The sequence below is a fragment of the Sturnira hondurensis genome, unplaced genomic scaffold (assembly GCF_014824575.4).
Source record: "Sturnira hondurensis isolate 20B ecotype Veracruz unplaced genomic scaffold, ASM1482457v3 Scaffold0013541, whole genome shotgun sequence".
Classification (NCBI taxonomy): domain Eukaryota; kingdom Metazoa; phylum Chordata; class Mammalia; order Chiroptera; family Phyllostomidae; genus Sturnira; species Sturnira hondurensis.
Window position 1 is genome coordinate 708046 of NW_028086172.1, and position 15268 is coordinate 723313.

At 36.3% G+C, this 15268-nt stretch overlaps 1 protein-coding gene across 2 annotated transcripts in view; it reads right to left on the reverse strand.

Annotated features, from left to right (window-relative positions):
- Window positions 1-923: 923 nt before the first annotated feature.
- KLHL4 (kelch like family member 4) overlaps window positions 924-15268 on the reverse strand; it is a 49174-nt gene continuing 34829 nt past the window's right edge. For both annotated transcript variants that reach the window (XM_037061874.1, XM_037061873.1), the window contains 5 exons: window positions 13221-13445; window positions 11317-11479; window positions 6573-6785; window positions 2815-2986; window positions 924-1353 (listed from right to left, as the gene is read on the reverse strand). In XM_037061874.1, the coding sequence (XP_036917769.1) occupies window positions 1294-1353; window positions 2815-2986; window positions 6573-6785; window positions 11317-11479; window positions 13221-13445 (833 nt within the window). In that variant the 3' untranslated portion in view covers window positions 924-1293. The remainder of the gene's footprint in view (window positions 1354-2814; window positions 2987-6572; window positions 6786-11316; window positions 11480-13220; window positions 13446-15268) is intronic.

Here is a 15268-nt window from a genome sequence, read left to right on the forward strand (position 1 = left end):
CATGTAATAATACATTTTATAAGCATCTCTCTGCATTTTTCTTGTTGGTTTCACATACTACAATACAAAGCCTGTTTAAAAGAACATATAGCAGAAATTCTGAAATTGTACATTTATTTGAAAAGTTACTTTCATGAAGAAGTTTTTTTCAGCATTTTATCTTACATATTTTTATAATGGGATAAATGCAAATAAAAATTTAAAGGTAATGGACTATCCGACTAAACTTTTTTGTTATTTTTTTATTTAAAAATGTTTGTTGTACTGTGCACATCCCTAATATTTTCTACATTGACAGAAAAGCATGTATTGTTACATAAAAGGTAAATACAGAAATAATCATGGATGTCAAATGTTTTGGTGTTTCTACGTGTTGATACTGTAGAACACGTTCTCAATTTTACCACTTTAAAAACTGATTTTGAAAATGTTAAACATAATGATAGGTGTTGACAGAGGTTACAAAACTGTTTGAGGAGAGTATTATTTTCTATACAACTGAGGCCCTGACACTCTCAGCAGAGGTCACAGTTTGTATCAATGTGATAAATATTCACCATATTATTGTACAGATTGTGCAGATGAAAGTACAGCCACATTTTACTTGTCACACATCTAACAAGACAACATGTTAAGGGATACCACATTTATCTGTGTGCTTTGGAAGATGGAACTGTAAAAGAGTAAATCTGTGAACACTTTAACATTCTGTGATCATCATAAAAAATTATACCAGTGAGTTTTTCATGTGTTTTTTTCCTTCACCAACATAGTGAAAGGTTTCCTATTAATAGATGTGAGGTATTACAAAGTCATTTGGGATATTGTTTGAATAAGAGAATGAAATTAGACCTTATATTTTAAGCTTTAGAGGCTTTCTTTTATTTTAGTTATGTTTTGAATAATATAGTACCTGTTATCTGGAAATAGAAACTACTTTTAGTTTCTCAGACCCTTAACTTAAAATTTTATAATGCTTCTATAACCTTTCATAGCTTGGCCACTGTTAATTCCCTTCAAATACTTTTAAGTAAAGAAGCTAAACTTAGGGAAGTAGATTTCCATGTATACTACCAGTCGTAACAACACGTATGCTTAACTTCCTATATGTAATTCATGTTTCAAGTTTGTTTCACCTTCACAAATGAGAGCAATCATAACTACACATTAAAATGACATAAGTATTTCCATGTTTGATTACAAATTGAAGCAAATAACATGTTTTTTCCTCTTCTCTTCTTTCTACTCTATTTCTTAAAGTTATCCAGTTTTCCTCCCTTTGATGAGATGGCTCTATGGTAGCTTTACCACCACGACACAAGCACCAGCTCTTCCGATGTTAACAGGAACTTCCTAACACAAAAAACAAATACAGAAGAGAAATGATATAATTCTGTGATTGGCATAATAGAGCATATTGGAGTTGATCAAGCCTTCGGTTACTCTAGTGTGACCTTCACTTTGCAGAAAAACAAGGGAAAACATAACCCAGATAACAGTCCAGTGTGGTAGAAAAAAAAACATAGTATTTACAAAATGTGATATTAAGTTTCACCTCTCCAGTAATTTTTTCACTTGGAAAATTACAGCTTACAATAGTTATCCTTCAAGGTTTTGTTAGAGTTCAGTTCAAGGTGAAGAGATAATAAATGAAAATAATTTGGCATATAGTGTTTATAATTCCATTATTTGATAGTTCGTTTTCACTCTTTCCGACATCACACAATGAAACAGCAAAAAGCCAGGAATAGAATCTAAGACTCATAGGTCCTGGTCTACAATTTTCAGAAAAGTAATTTGCACCAGCTTAACAGTCATTTTGATTATTGTATTTGACCTAACTTCTTCTTTGCTAAAATGTTTTCTTCCATTTCTACCTGGTCCTAAGCAGTGATACTACCAATATGGCAGAATTTGAATGATTCCAAGGGTTCTAATGAATCACATTGTTGAAAGAAAGAAGATATAGAAACCCATTATCAGCTCTAATTGCATGAATGTATATTTATTTAGAATAGTAACCAGCTCACTATGTAGAATATAGAACATTATGAAGTCAATATAAGGTAAGTTAGATATGAAATACCAAGTTTGCCTCTTTATGGAAATGGTGAAGAATTCATTGTATTTTCATTTTTATTAACCCATAATTGAATTTAAAAAAACACCATTATGTATTTTGCAATAAATTTACAGCTGTCATTGAAAAACCCACCAAAAGCATCTATTTTGCATTTAGCATCCTGAAGAAGTCCTTTCAGTGCTCCATCTCATACTGTCCTTATCATTTCTTCTGTGAGATGCCCAATATTCTGGGGAGGATTCAATTCCAATCTCTTAACTGTGCACTGAATTCCTTGAATGACTGATTAAAAGTTACAACTATGGAAGTTCATACAACGTGTATAAGGAAAAGATAGAATGATTTCTCGCCTTGGGTACCTGCTTATAAGAAGGGGTAGATATTGCAGATGGATATTGCTATTTGGTTCTCAAGTCATTAATACATACATAGGATGCTGACCAGATAGAAAAGCTCGAGTTACCGAATCTGATTCACTACTCTGTGACATAACTGATAACACAAAGTCAAGGGATTGCTCTGCCCCCGTTCATATACGTTAACGATGGATCTCGCTAATGCTCAATTAGATCGACTAATGATATTCCATAGCATAGATAAAGCATATACTACAAATTTCATGAAAATGTTAGACCCTAAAGAGGAAAAGAATGGAATTCATTCCAAACATAGATAAATGTACTTTAGTCAAACCAGAAATGTTCCAATTTGAATACTTTTAATAAGAGTACCTGTTTCCATTCATCTTTCTGTGCATCATATGACTCAACAGTATTCAGATAAGAATGCCCATCATACCCTCCAACCACAAAGAGTTGGTCTCCCAGGGCGCACACGGCAACAGCGTCTCGCGGAACACTCAGAGGAGCCACAGTTGACCAGGAGTCATGTTTGGGATCATATCTGGGGGTTAGGAATACAATTGAGAGGAGAAGTCCATTAGTGTTAAAATAAAAAATAATAGGTTTTTGTAACGTGTATACATATCTAATATAAAGGATTAAAATACCTTATAAATAACAAGTGTAATCTGACTAATAAATGTAAAAGATAAGTACATGACAAAATTGTCTTTAGCTACCAGAGGTCACTCAAAGCATAGCAAAAATGCATTTTTTTTGCAAAAATACCATGCATTAGTTTGGTCAGTACTCAGATTCCCTATGAGAAAATTTCACTTATTAGCATCTTAACATTATGTGAAAAATGCCCCCTCTCTCATTATGCTTTTGGGAGAGCTTACATTTTTCTCTTTTTCTCTGTAGATCAACATTATACATTGAGATGTTTGATTGTGTTTTTATGAGAGCTCATATTGTAAGTATATCTCAATATAATTGCTTTTTAGTTTTATAGAATGTTGCATTCTGGTTTTAATACTATTTGTGGTTAGAGTGACCATAGTCTGTATTTTTCTCCTATGAGAGTTCCTATTTATCTTCATGGGAGCCTAGGATTTTTTCCATTTTAATCTGGAGATAACTCTTTGTACTCAAACATTTCTCTAAGCAAAATGAAAGATAATTCAGTAAATAATATTAATTAAAATATTATCCAGGAATTCTGTCCTACAATTTAAAGCCTATTTTAAAAAATACATAACTAAAATCTAAATGAAATGAACAATGAAAGAAAAGTCATATAATTGTACATGGAAATACTCTCACTTTATATTGACTTATTTGTAAAATCCAGTGATAAAGAATTATTTTACAAAAGAGACATCAATTTATTAGCCTGTACTGATTTCCTTCTATTTCTATTACTTCTCTTATTTATGATTTTTTAAAATAGTTTATTTATTTATTTTTAGAGAGAGGGAAAGGAAGGGAGAGAACTATTAATATGTAGTTGGCTCTCATGTGCCTCCTACTGGGGACCTGGCCTGCATCCCAGGCATGTGCCCTGACTGGGAGTCAAACTGGTGATTCTTTGGTTCACAGGCCAGCACTCAATCCACTGAGCCACACCAGCCAGCCAGGGCTGTTATTTACGTTTTTAATCTTTTAAATCATATTCTAAATCATCTGATCCCAGCTTCTATTTGAACTTGGCCTCATACCCAGTAATATTTTTAATCATGTCTGAGATCATCAATAATTAAGATAATGTCAATATCCAGTGCATATTGTTGAATGTCACATGGCATATAGCCTTAAATTTTGATGTTCTAATAAATCCCAGAACCAGAAAATCCATAGCTATATGCTTAGCTAAGCTGAACCTTCAACATAATTGCCATTGTACTCTGAGGCTACAGTCAGCATAAGAGCACACACATGTTTGAATAGTGAACCAGGCCTCATAAAAAAAGATATCCTGAGAAATTTGCACCCAAAACCCAAGACTGTCATGCTTGGGCATGATAATTAATACAAAAATACCACTAATGTTAATTTGATCCTGATACTGCTTGATTAAAAAGAGGGGAATGTTGAGTCTTTTGCAGAAAAAACAATTTATAATGTGGTTACCATCTATAAAGAAACAAAGGAGAAGTTATTAAAGAAAAAATTAATCACTGTGTCACTTTCAAATTAAAATAGCATCATGTCTCTCTCTTGTTGTTTCTCCTTTGCTTGTCTATCTCTCCTTACTTTGGAGATTTTACACACAAACACACACACACAGACACACACACACAGACACACAGACACACACACACATCTTTTGCCAATGTATAATATAGTGGAACTGAAATGGAGCCTGAAGTTAAAGAATGAGTTATAGACTTATTTCTCCACTAAGAGAAATTAAGGATGATTTGCTTGACTTCTTTGCTTTAGTTTTTTCATCCACATTTTAGAAATAGTAATCCTTGACCTAACCAAGATAGGTTTATGTAATGATTTAAGAAACAGTTCCATTTGAATGGTTATCTTAATTGGATAAGACTCTTAAGCTACTGGGAAGTACAACAATATGGTTCTACACCTTCGATTGACTTTCTACCAACAAGCATATCTTATGTCTCTACAGGTATAGAAGTTAAGTTGTGGAAAACTGAGTTTTCTTGTGATTCTTCTACATAACAATACAAATGAATTTTGCTTTATAGAGGGAGAATTAATCTTTACCATGTAGAAATGATGACCCTCAAAGATTACATTATATTCCTAATAGGATGTTCACTACATTTGCAACCATTAACAATTTTTCAGTCTACCTAATTGTCTATATGTTGTTTCTTGTAAGACTCTTTTGAACTGGTTGTAACATCTTTTGAGTTACTTCCTTAATGAATGATTCACATAAAATCTTTGCCGTATTAATTTTATATTTGTATGAAGGATAGACCACATGTTAAACCCCAAAACAAGTCTTTAATACATTTAAAAAGGTTGAAAACATGCTATGGCTCTTCAAAATGTAATTAAACTGTAAATCAAGAGCAGAAGGAAAACTAGAATATCTTCAAATATATGGAAAGGAAAAAACACATGTTTAAACAATCAATGATTTGGGTTATGTTTTTCCCAGACCTGATATCCCCTCCATCTATTTGTATGTTTACAAACTACAAATTCTACTTGTTCCATGACTCTCTTCTGAAGACACCATCACAATGCTGATCACTGTCTTCTGAATCCTAATAACCATACTGACTGTAAGTTTGTCATTTGGTCTCACGATAATATTATTTGACTATTATGTTTGCATGCACATTTTCTATGTAAATGAAATTTAGGGGAATGTAAATGATATAACTACAAAGTCATATGACTGACATATTTTTAACAAACTTAGCATACTTTATTCATTTAAATGAATATTTCCCATTAAAAGAAATTACCTTTGGGAAATTAAATAATGCAATGGACTCATTGCTCACATTACTAACACCTCCCTTAGGAAATTAGTTCTTTGTAATGTGGTGGTGGCTTTATCTTTTGATGATTGATTTGAATTTTCAAGCAGTAAAGTTATTTTGATTTGAGCTGGTGAATGGGTTGAGAGATATTGCTTGGCATAACATTTCTTTATTCTTATATCCCTTTGTCTGATTATTTTTTAAAGATTTTACTTATTTATTTTTAGAGAGAGGAGAAGGGGAGGAGAAAGAGAGGGAGAGAAACATTGATGTGTGGTTGCCTGTCATGTGCTCCCTAGGGGGGACCTGGCCTGCAACCCAAACATGTGCCCTGACCAGGTATCAAACCAGCAATCCCTCAGTTTGCAAGACAGTGCTCAATCCACTGAGCCACACCAGCCAGGGCTATCTTATTATTTCATAGGGTGACTATCAAACAATAAAACATCATATTCTTTCTCATATGTTTCTTTTGATGAACCTGAAACACATAAGGTGGAGGATTTCCTTAGAATATTGTGAGACTAAAGGTAAATGTGCAATTTTTACAAAGGATTGATTCTCTGAAAGGATTAAAACTTATTTGGAGAACTACTTCTGGCAGTCTAAACATATTTCTCATTTCTGAAATAAATAACCAAATAAATACATACATAAATAAAATAAAATCTCTTTTACCGTTCCACACAGTCAGAAAGCCTGGAGCAATGGTTAGAAGCAGGGGCATCATGACCGCCGATAACATATAAGAATCCATTGTACGTTGCAACTCCCACACCCCCACGTCTTTTGGACATTGGAGCACATAGACTCCACTTGTTAGTGTGTGGGTCAAAGTATTCCATTGATTTGAGACAGGAACTTCCGTCGCGTCCACCAATAGCATACAGCCTAGAAAAAAAGACACACACACACATAATTTCCAATTCATGCATAGAATGAAAGTGAAAGAACCTTGTACAAAGCATTTTAGGTTCTTGACTATACAGGGTGGGACACAGAAATAAACCCTCCCCTTTATGGTCAATTAGTATTTGACAAAGGAAGCAAGAGCATACAATGGAGCAAAGATAGTCTCTTCAATAAATGTTTTTGGGACAATTGAATAGTACATTAAAAATTATGAAACTAGACTGATATCTTATACTATATATGAGAATAAACTCAAAAGGGATAAAAAACTTAAGGCTTTGCAAAACTATAAAAATCATAGAAGAAAACACAAGCACTAAAATCTCAGACATCCCGAGCAACAATATGTTTGCCAATATATCCCCTAGGGCAAGGGAAACAAAGGAAAAAATAAACAAATGGGACCATATCACATTAAAAAGCTCCACAGCAAAGAAAACCATCACCAAAATGAAAAGGGAACCCAATCATTGTGTGGGAGAATATATATGCCAATGACACATCTGATAAGGGTTTACTGTCCAAAATAAAAAAAGAACTTATGTAACTCAACACAAGAAAGACAAACAACCAATTAAATAATGGGCAAACCGTGTGAATAGACACTTCTCCAAAGAGGACATACCAATGGCCAATAGACACATGAAAAGGTGTGCAATGTCACTAATCAGAGAGATGCAAATTAAAACCACAATGAGATACTGCTTCACACTGGTCAGAATGTTTGTTGGTTAACAAACCAACAAACGAGTGCTGGTGAGGTTGTGGAAATAAGAAAACCCTAGTGCACTGTTGGTGGGAAAGCAGACTGGTACAGCCACTGTGGAAAACAATATGGATGTGCCTCAAAAAATTAAAAATAGAACTTGTTGTGGACTGCCTGCCTGGTTTCAGGAATTGTAACTCTCTACCCACTGTGGCTAAGGATGAGTCAGTGAGCTCTGGAATGTGAACCACAGGAGACAAAGCTTGCCTCTGGTAGCAAATGCTGCCTCAGTTTCCTCTCCCTTCCCCCAAAGCTTGGTCGGAAGTCAATGATGGGTAAGACCCCTCACATTGGGGGGCAACCTAAGCCAGACTTGATCACTTGGGAGGCCTTCATGGAAGGACTCAGGGCGGGACTGCAACAAAGAGCAATGGACTCTCACTCCCTTGCTTTGACAAAGCCCGAGTCCCCTTGTTCTCTGGGAGAAGCACTTCCTGGCTCTAATCCCCTTAAGCCTGAATATCTGATGGGGAGGGGTGCAGCTCCTTGCCTTGCTAGAGGGTGTCCTGGGGAAAAATCTGGCATCACAAAGACTTCCTGATAAACCTGTGAAATCTGCTCTTCTAAGAGTTCTTTTATTCATCTGTTGGGGGTTAGAGCAGGAAATTCTAAAACTCTCTGCCTGACAGACTCTGACTCAGACTATATACTGTTTGATCCTTGCAGCCCTGTATTCCTGACTATAAATTCCTGACTACTGTTTGATCCTTCAGCCCTGTAAATGGTAATTTGTATTCCTTTGTATTACAACCCAATAAAAGCCCCTGGAGGAGGGGGCTCAACGCCTTTTTCCCCTGAGAAACTGGACACTTCTCAAAGCCTTTTTCCTCTGGGAAACTGGCCACCTCTCCTCCCCAAGCAGATCATGTCTCAGTCATGTTTACTCTCATCTGTGGCACATGGGGGGACTTGCAAGGAAAGTCACCCCCACAAGAACTTACTACCTTTTGACTCAGCGATCCCACTTCTGGAAATATATCCTAAGAGTCCTGAAACACCACTTCCAAGCAATGTGTGCACCCCTATGTTCACTGCAGTGTTATTTACAATTTCCAAGATCTGGAAACAGCTCAAGTGCCCATTGGTAGGTAAGTGGATAAAAAGCTGTGCTATATTTACATTATGGGGTGCTACTCAACCATAAAAAGAAGGAAATCTTACCTTTTGCGACCTTATGAATGTACCTGGAGACTATTATGCTATATAAAATAAGCAAGTCAGAGAAAGACAAATACCATATGATTCCACTTATATTTAGTATCAAATGAACAAAATAAAGTGCAAACAAAATAGAAACACAGCTGTTGGCACATGGAACAGACTGACAGCTGTTGGAGGCGTGGGTGGGAGAGAGGGGGTACTGGATGAAAGGAGGTGAACAGATCAGCCAGGGAACACACATGCATAACCCGTAGACACAGGTGGCAGTGTGGTGACGGCCAGAGGGAAGGGGGCTAGGGGTGGGGTGGAGGCAGGCAAATGGGGACGTCCCATGGAAAATTACATACAGATAAGAGGCATTGAAAACATTAGCAGTATTTGTCAATTATACCTTATTAAAAACTGAAAATGAGGGGAAAAAAGCTAGGATGTTTTCAAGGACCAACTCTAGCAACCTTACAATGTATCTATATAGGTTTAATTACCTAGCGTTAGAATTGATGTTGTTTTTATGTGCTACTTTATTTAGTAAAAATATACATTTGTCAGTAGGAACATGTTAACTTGATAAATAAATAAGGGAATAGAATCAAACCTAGAAACCAATTTTTTCCTGAGAAGTATATATTAGCTGTGACATTTCTCCCGTAGACTTAAAAATGTCAATTCTCTTGATGAGCCATATTTTTAACCTAATTTGCATTTAATTCTGCATCAGTAAAGAGGATAAACATTTACTCAGCTATGTGTCTACAGCTGCCATTCATATTCAGTGTGAACAACAGCAAATCAGCAAAACAAAATTAAAATAATCAAATTGGATTATTTCAGCCTGTTCTGTAATGGTGATAATAGGTAGCAGATTGTTACTGAGTCACCTGATAACCTTCAGGTGAGGGCAGAGATAATCAGACTTGAGTATTTTAAACTCTAAGATACAGTAACTCTAGGTCTCCTCTTAACTATAGACATTTCCTACTTTCCTTGCATAAGGTGATAAAATCGATCTGAGCCTATTGATGTAAAGAGGCATTGGCTTGATGCATGGTCACTACATACATACAAGGGTGCTGTCTGGCACTGACCCACCCTGGTGTCTGAATTTATTATCATTCAAGCCTTTCCTATATGCTGGTCATTGTCTCCAGAGGTCTCTTGCCAGAAAGCACATATAGTTAAGAAGTCAAGTTCTTAATAACCTCTAACTTCATTGGGTTTTAAGATCTTAGCTCCTTTGGGTTTCAAGATCTTAGTTCCTTCTTATAGGGAAGTGAGCAGGAAGAGGGAAAGATCCAGAATGATGGGACAAGATGTCATCCTGGAGTTGGGGATGCTAAATACTCAAGAGAGTATGTGATAAAGAATCCAAACTAAAATGTACCCTATTACAAAGACAGGCCAAAGTTTTGATAAGTCAAGAATAAGTTAAGTAAGTAACAAGTGGAAGCTTCTTGAGGGGAAAACTGGGACTGGTTTGAAGCCAGAAGTGCTTCTCAAATTTAATGTGCACTCGGATCACTCGAGGACCTTGTTGAAATGCCCATTCTGATTCACTAAGTGTAGGATTCAGCTTTTCTATGTAGATCTGCAGTAATACTGATGCTCCTAGTTGCAGGACCCCACTTGAATAGCATGGGACTATGGAATATTTAATTCAATGTTCATTTCAGACACGTATTGGGTTGTCCAAAAATCTGTGGTTTTTTCCATAAAAGACACATTTTTCATTTTTACCAATAGCTTTGTTGATTTGGATATTTTGGGTATGTCAGCTCTCTCCTGCTATTGGCTTTTAGTGGGTAGAGGCCAAGGGTGCTGCCAAACACCTTACAAAAAGCATAAGACAGCCCCACAGCAGAAAAGTATTTAGCCAAAATGTCAATAGTAACATGAAACTTGGAAAATCACTTCTGATTCATTTGATCAGTCACAACATCTTCTCCATACACTACACAAATCTTTTTCTGGGTTTCAGTTGCATGTTCCCTTTCTTGAAATAATAAAGCATAATATGCCAAAAATATTGCATATCTTCCATCTTCAGTATTAAAATGACTACACAAAAATCCACCAATTTGGTAAGTTTTTAGATTTTATTTATTGATTTACCTTTGGAGGGGAAGGAGAGAAGGAGAGAAACATCAATGTATGGTTGCCTTTCATGCGTCCCCTACTGGGAACTGGCCTGCGACCCAGGCATGTGCCCTGACTGGGAATCAAACCATGATCCTCTGGTTCGCAGGCCTGTGCTCAATCCACTGAGCTACACCAGCCAAGGCTAATTTGGTAAGTTTTTAAATGCATGCTGGTATGATAGCTGTCACAATACAATCTAACAAAATTGTTTCAATTGAAGTTAAAGACAACTAAGCACTACTAGTACTATTGTATGGAAAAAGTGTAACAGACTTTCTGGCCAAGCTAATATTTCCATCATAACAAAGGGAGGATTCCCACAAAGGCCTTATTGATACCGAGGATACTGTGCTCACTGGGAATGCTTACTGATTGATTGGTCACATCACTTAAGTGCTATAGCACATGAGCTACGAGCCAAGCCCACGCATGTGTTGGTTTACTTACTTGTTGTTTAATGCAACAACGCCCACTGTGCTCCTAGGAGTTGACATACTGGCCACATAATTCCACTGACGGCCTTCAGGGTCCCATCTTTCTACAGTGTTTAGGTAGCTCCATCCATCATGACCACCAACAGCGTACATTGGTCCTTCCAGTGTGGCTACACCTAAAGGGTAAAAAACAACATGAGGGAGCACATAGGTATGACACATATAATGGCTATTCTTTCATTATGCACGCAACTAAGTACTTAAGAATTGGTTTTTGCTTTTTAAAAAAGATTTTATTTATTTTTAGAGAGGGGAAGGGATGGAGCAAGAGAGGGAAAGAAACATCAATGTTTGGTTGCCTCTCTTGTGCTCCCTACTGGGGACCTTGCCTGCAACCCAGGCATTTGCCATGACTGGGAATTGAACCAGTGACTCTTTGGTTCTCAGGTCAGCACTCAATCCATGGAGCTAAACCAGCCAGGACTGTTTTTTTTTTCTTTTTAATTAAATGCTTTTGTATACTCATGGATAATTTACTGATCTTGATATGAAACTAAATACAGTCTTTTATCCCCAGGAAATTTTGAGGCATAGTTACTATTATTATAGGAGGGTATCATTTTTGTAAAATTGAAGTCAAAGGAGGCAATTGAACACAGCTTTTCAGGGGATGTGATAGAAAAAGGGAAGCTGATATTTTTCTGACATCATCTCAATGGCGTTTTTTAATGTAAGAGGAAGATGAGCTATGACATGTACTCTTAGATAAATCTTAGTCAGCTAACTATGGTAGGCCTTTTTAATCTTTGCTCTTTATTAGAATGATAAAAAAGGTTCTCCTGAGATAACTAAATAGACAGGGTTTTTGAGTCATTAGACGTTTGTTCTGTTAGAGACTATAAATATCCCCTTTCTGTTTGTAGTCTGCTCCAGGAATGCATGGAATTTTTGCTCCACCCTCTTCCACATCTCGGCAAGCCTCTCAGGTATATCCTCATCACCTATCCAACCTCTTTAGTAACATCAATAGATTGAAAAACTTGCTCTGATTTCTCTGGGAGATAACTTTCTAGTCTGTGTCTAGGAATGACTGACACAAGGGAGCTGAAGGTATAGGTAATATAGTCTGCCATTTACCACTTGACATAAATCATTCATCCAATAATTTGACACAAATGATACCAGACCTGGATCAGCTACTTTTTAGCAGTAGAATACTTAATTCTCAAAATAGGGCAATTATTCTGTTTTTTAAAACCATGATATTGAAAACATATGAAGAATAGCATGAATAACACATAAGTAACCTGAGAGATATTGAGGAGAATCAAATTTACCCACTGTTCCATACCCCATATTTCTTAAAGTTCTTTGGAACCTCCTCCTTACATGTAACTCAGAGTTGTGCTCAACCAAAGTGGTTTCTTTGGTATACTTTTAAAATGTATACTTTTTAAAAAAGGTTTTATTTACTTACAGTTAAAGAGAGGGGAAGGGAGAGAGAAACATCAATGGGTGGTTGCCTCTCACACACCCCCTACTGGGGACCTGGCCGGCAGCCCAGGCATGTGCCCTGACTGGGAATCAAATCTGTGACCCTTTGGTTCGCAGGCCAGTGCTCAATCCACTGAGCCACACCAGCCAGAGCTAGATTTACTTTTTCAAAAGCTCTATTAACTATACATTTCTCAGATACCATATAACACAGGTGACAAATACAATGCTTGCAGGCCGAATCCGGCCCTCCACCTTGTTTTATCTGGCCGGCACCTTATTTCTACCCGGTGGCACTGAGCTCCTTGCTCCTATTTAAGGAGCAGTTACATTTACACAGTCCTAAAACTACATTCAGCCCTTTGAAGGCAACCCTGGTGAAAATGAGTTTGACACCCCAGCCCTATAACATTAAGCTCTTACCTAAGCCGTGCCTATGGGTTGACATGGGAGGCATCACAGTCCAGATTTTTCCAACTGGATTAAAACATTCCACAGTATTCAAAGTTTTTAAACCATCTCTGCCTCCCACGACGTAGAGCTTATTATCAATAACTGCAACTCCAAACTGAAGCCTGCGGCTACTCATGGTGCCAATATGTAGCCAACTATTGGTCCTGAGGTCATATTTTTCTATCGTAGTGGTACCTGTGAGAGAAATATTGAACAATGGTAAAAACCGAATGTATAAAATTAATTGTCATCATTTACATCCTATTTGTACACCTATAATTTAGCATGGAATCTGTTATTGCAATAAAAATTAAGGTGATTCTCCAACCTGGCAGGCAATGGGAGGGTGATATTTTACCACTCCCAGATCCAAATGGAAGACTCAGAAAGAAATAGTTTATTTAATATCTATGCTTTATACATTCATAATGGCTTCTTTGGCTACCAGAGGCACTAATACAGGTGTCAAACATCCCATTTGACACAAGAAAATTCCCTTAGAAGCTATTACTGTCTACCCACCCATTATGATTTTCATTACCTCTGGCTATTCAATATATTAATTAATGCCTTTTCATTTTATTCATTTTGGTGTATGTGTATCTCCATGTTGACTTAAAATAGAAATGACTGAAGAAAGAGGAAGAAAAGTTGCTTTTAAATGGGCCTTTGTTGTTCATTCACAATATTTCGTGATGGCAACACAAAGGATTATAATTAAGAATATGTATTATTTATGAGAATTAAAAATATAATTCGAAGGTACCATCTCCTTCATTTGTTAATCAGTGTTCCTTTTCTACTCAATTACTAGAGTACCAAGTTTACTACTATAGTATATTGTCACTGCTATTATAGTAAATTGTCACTACTTCATTAATACATCATCACTTTTTTTAAATTTTATTTTATTTATCTTTAGAGGGGAAGGGAAGAAGTATCAATATATGGTTGCCTCTCATGAGTCCCCTACTGGGAACCGGGCCGCAACCCAGGCTTGTGCCCTGAGTGGGAATCGAACCGCGATGGTGTGGTTCACAGGCCCGCGCTCAATCCACTGAGCTACGCCAGCCATGGCACATCGTCACTTTTGTCGACAATGCATTTTACCAGTCGTTCATAAGTAGCTGCTGCTATTTTCTTTAGGAAAAGTTGATTTTGCACAGCAGGGAAGTTTCTGTATAAAAACTAAGATGGAAAATAAAAAATTATTATTTACATGTGTAAAGTACCTAAGATAGCGTGTAACAGGTGTAGATAACTTCATCCCAATTTTACAAAGTCAGCCATAAGAATTAAAAAAAAAACAACACTTCAGTTTTGTTCTTCTGAAACATTTACCTTCTGAAACATATTTACTGGCTATAATTGTATGGTATGGGGTCATAGTAAGTCAAAATATAAGCAGAGTCTATGTTCTATCTATGGTTTCTTCTGAGAGTTTTTCTGTGTATTTTGCATTAGTGGAAACAGGGTTTGTTTCTTTTCTCTAATTCTAAATATTTTATGATGAATAATGCACTTTATGTATTTCTGTCTCAAGAAATAAAATTTATTTCTTTTATTTAGAAATAAATAAAAACTTTTATTTATTTACAATAAAAACTTATGAATACACAGGTACTGATTCACTCTTTGTCTTTAATCCCTGCATTTTTTACTGATAACACGTATTTGGCTGACTTACAGATCAGCGATTGATCTGTTGACTACACAGACCGGTGAGAAGTCCCAAAACACCATCTAGCAGAGTATCTTTTTCACACTAAATATCACCGGATTATACTGTTAACATGAGAACAACTACAAACAAACTCACGGCTTCTTTCTCTCTATCAACCAGTTTTCTTTGAGTGTTTTCCTATCTTTCCACGTCCTCATTCCAATCTTCTGAAATCTGTCTTCCTATCCTCTCCTTCCTATTTTAACTTTAAAAAAAATTTTTTTAAAGATTTTATTTATTTATCTTTAGAGGGGAAGGGAAGGAGAGAGGGAGAGAAACATCAATGTATGGCTGC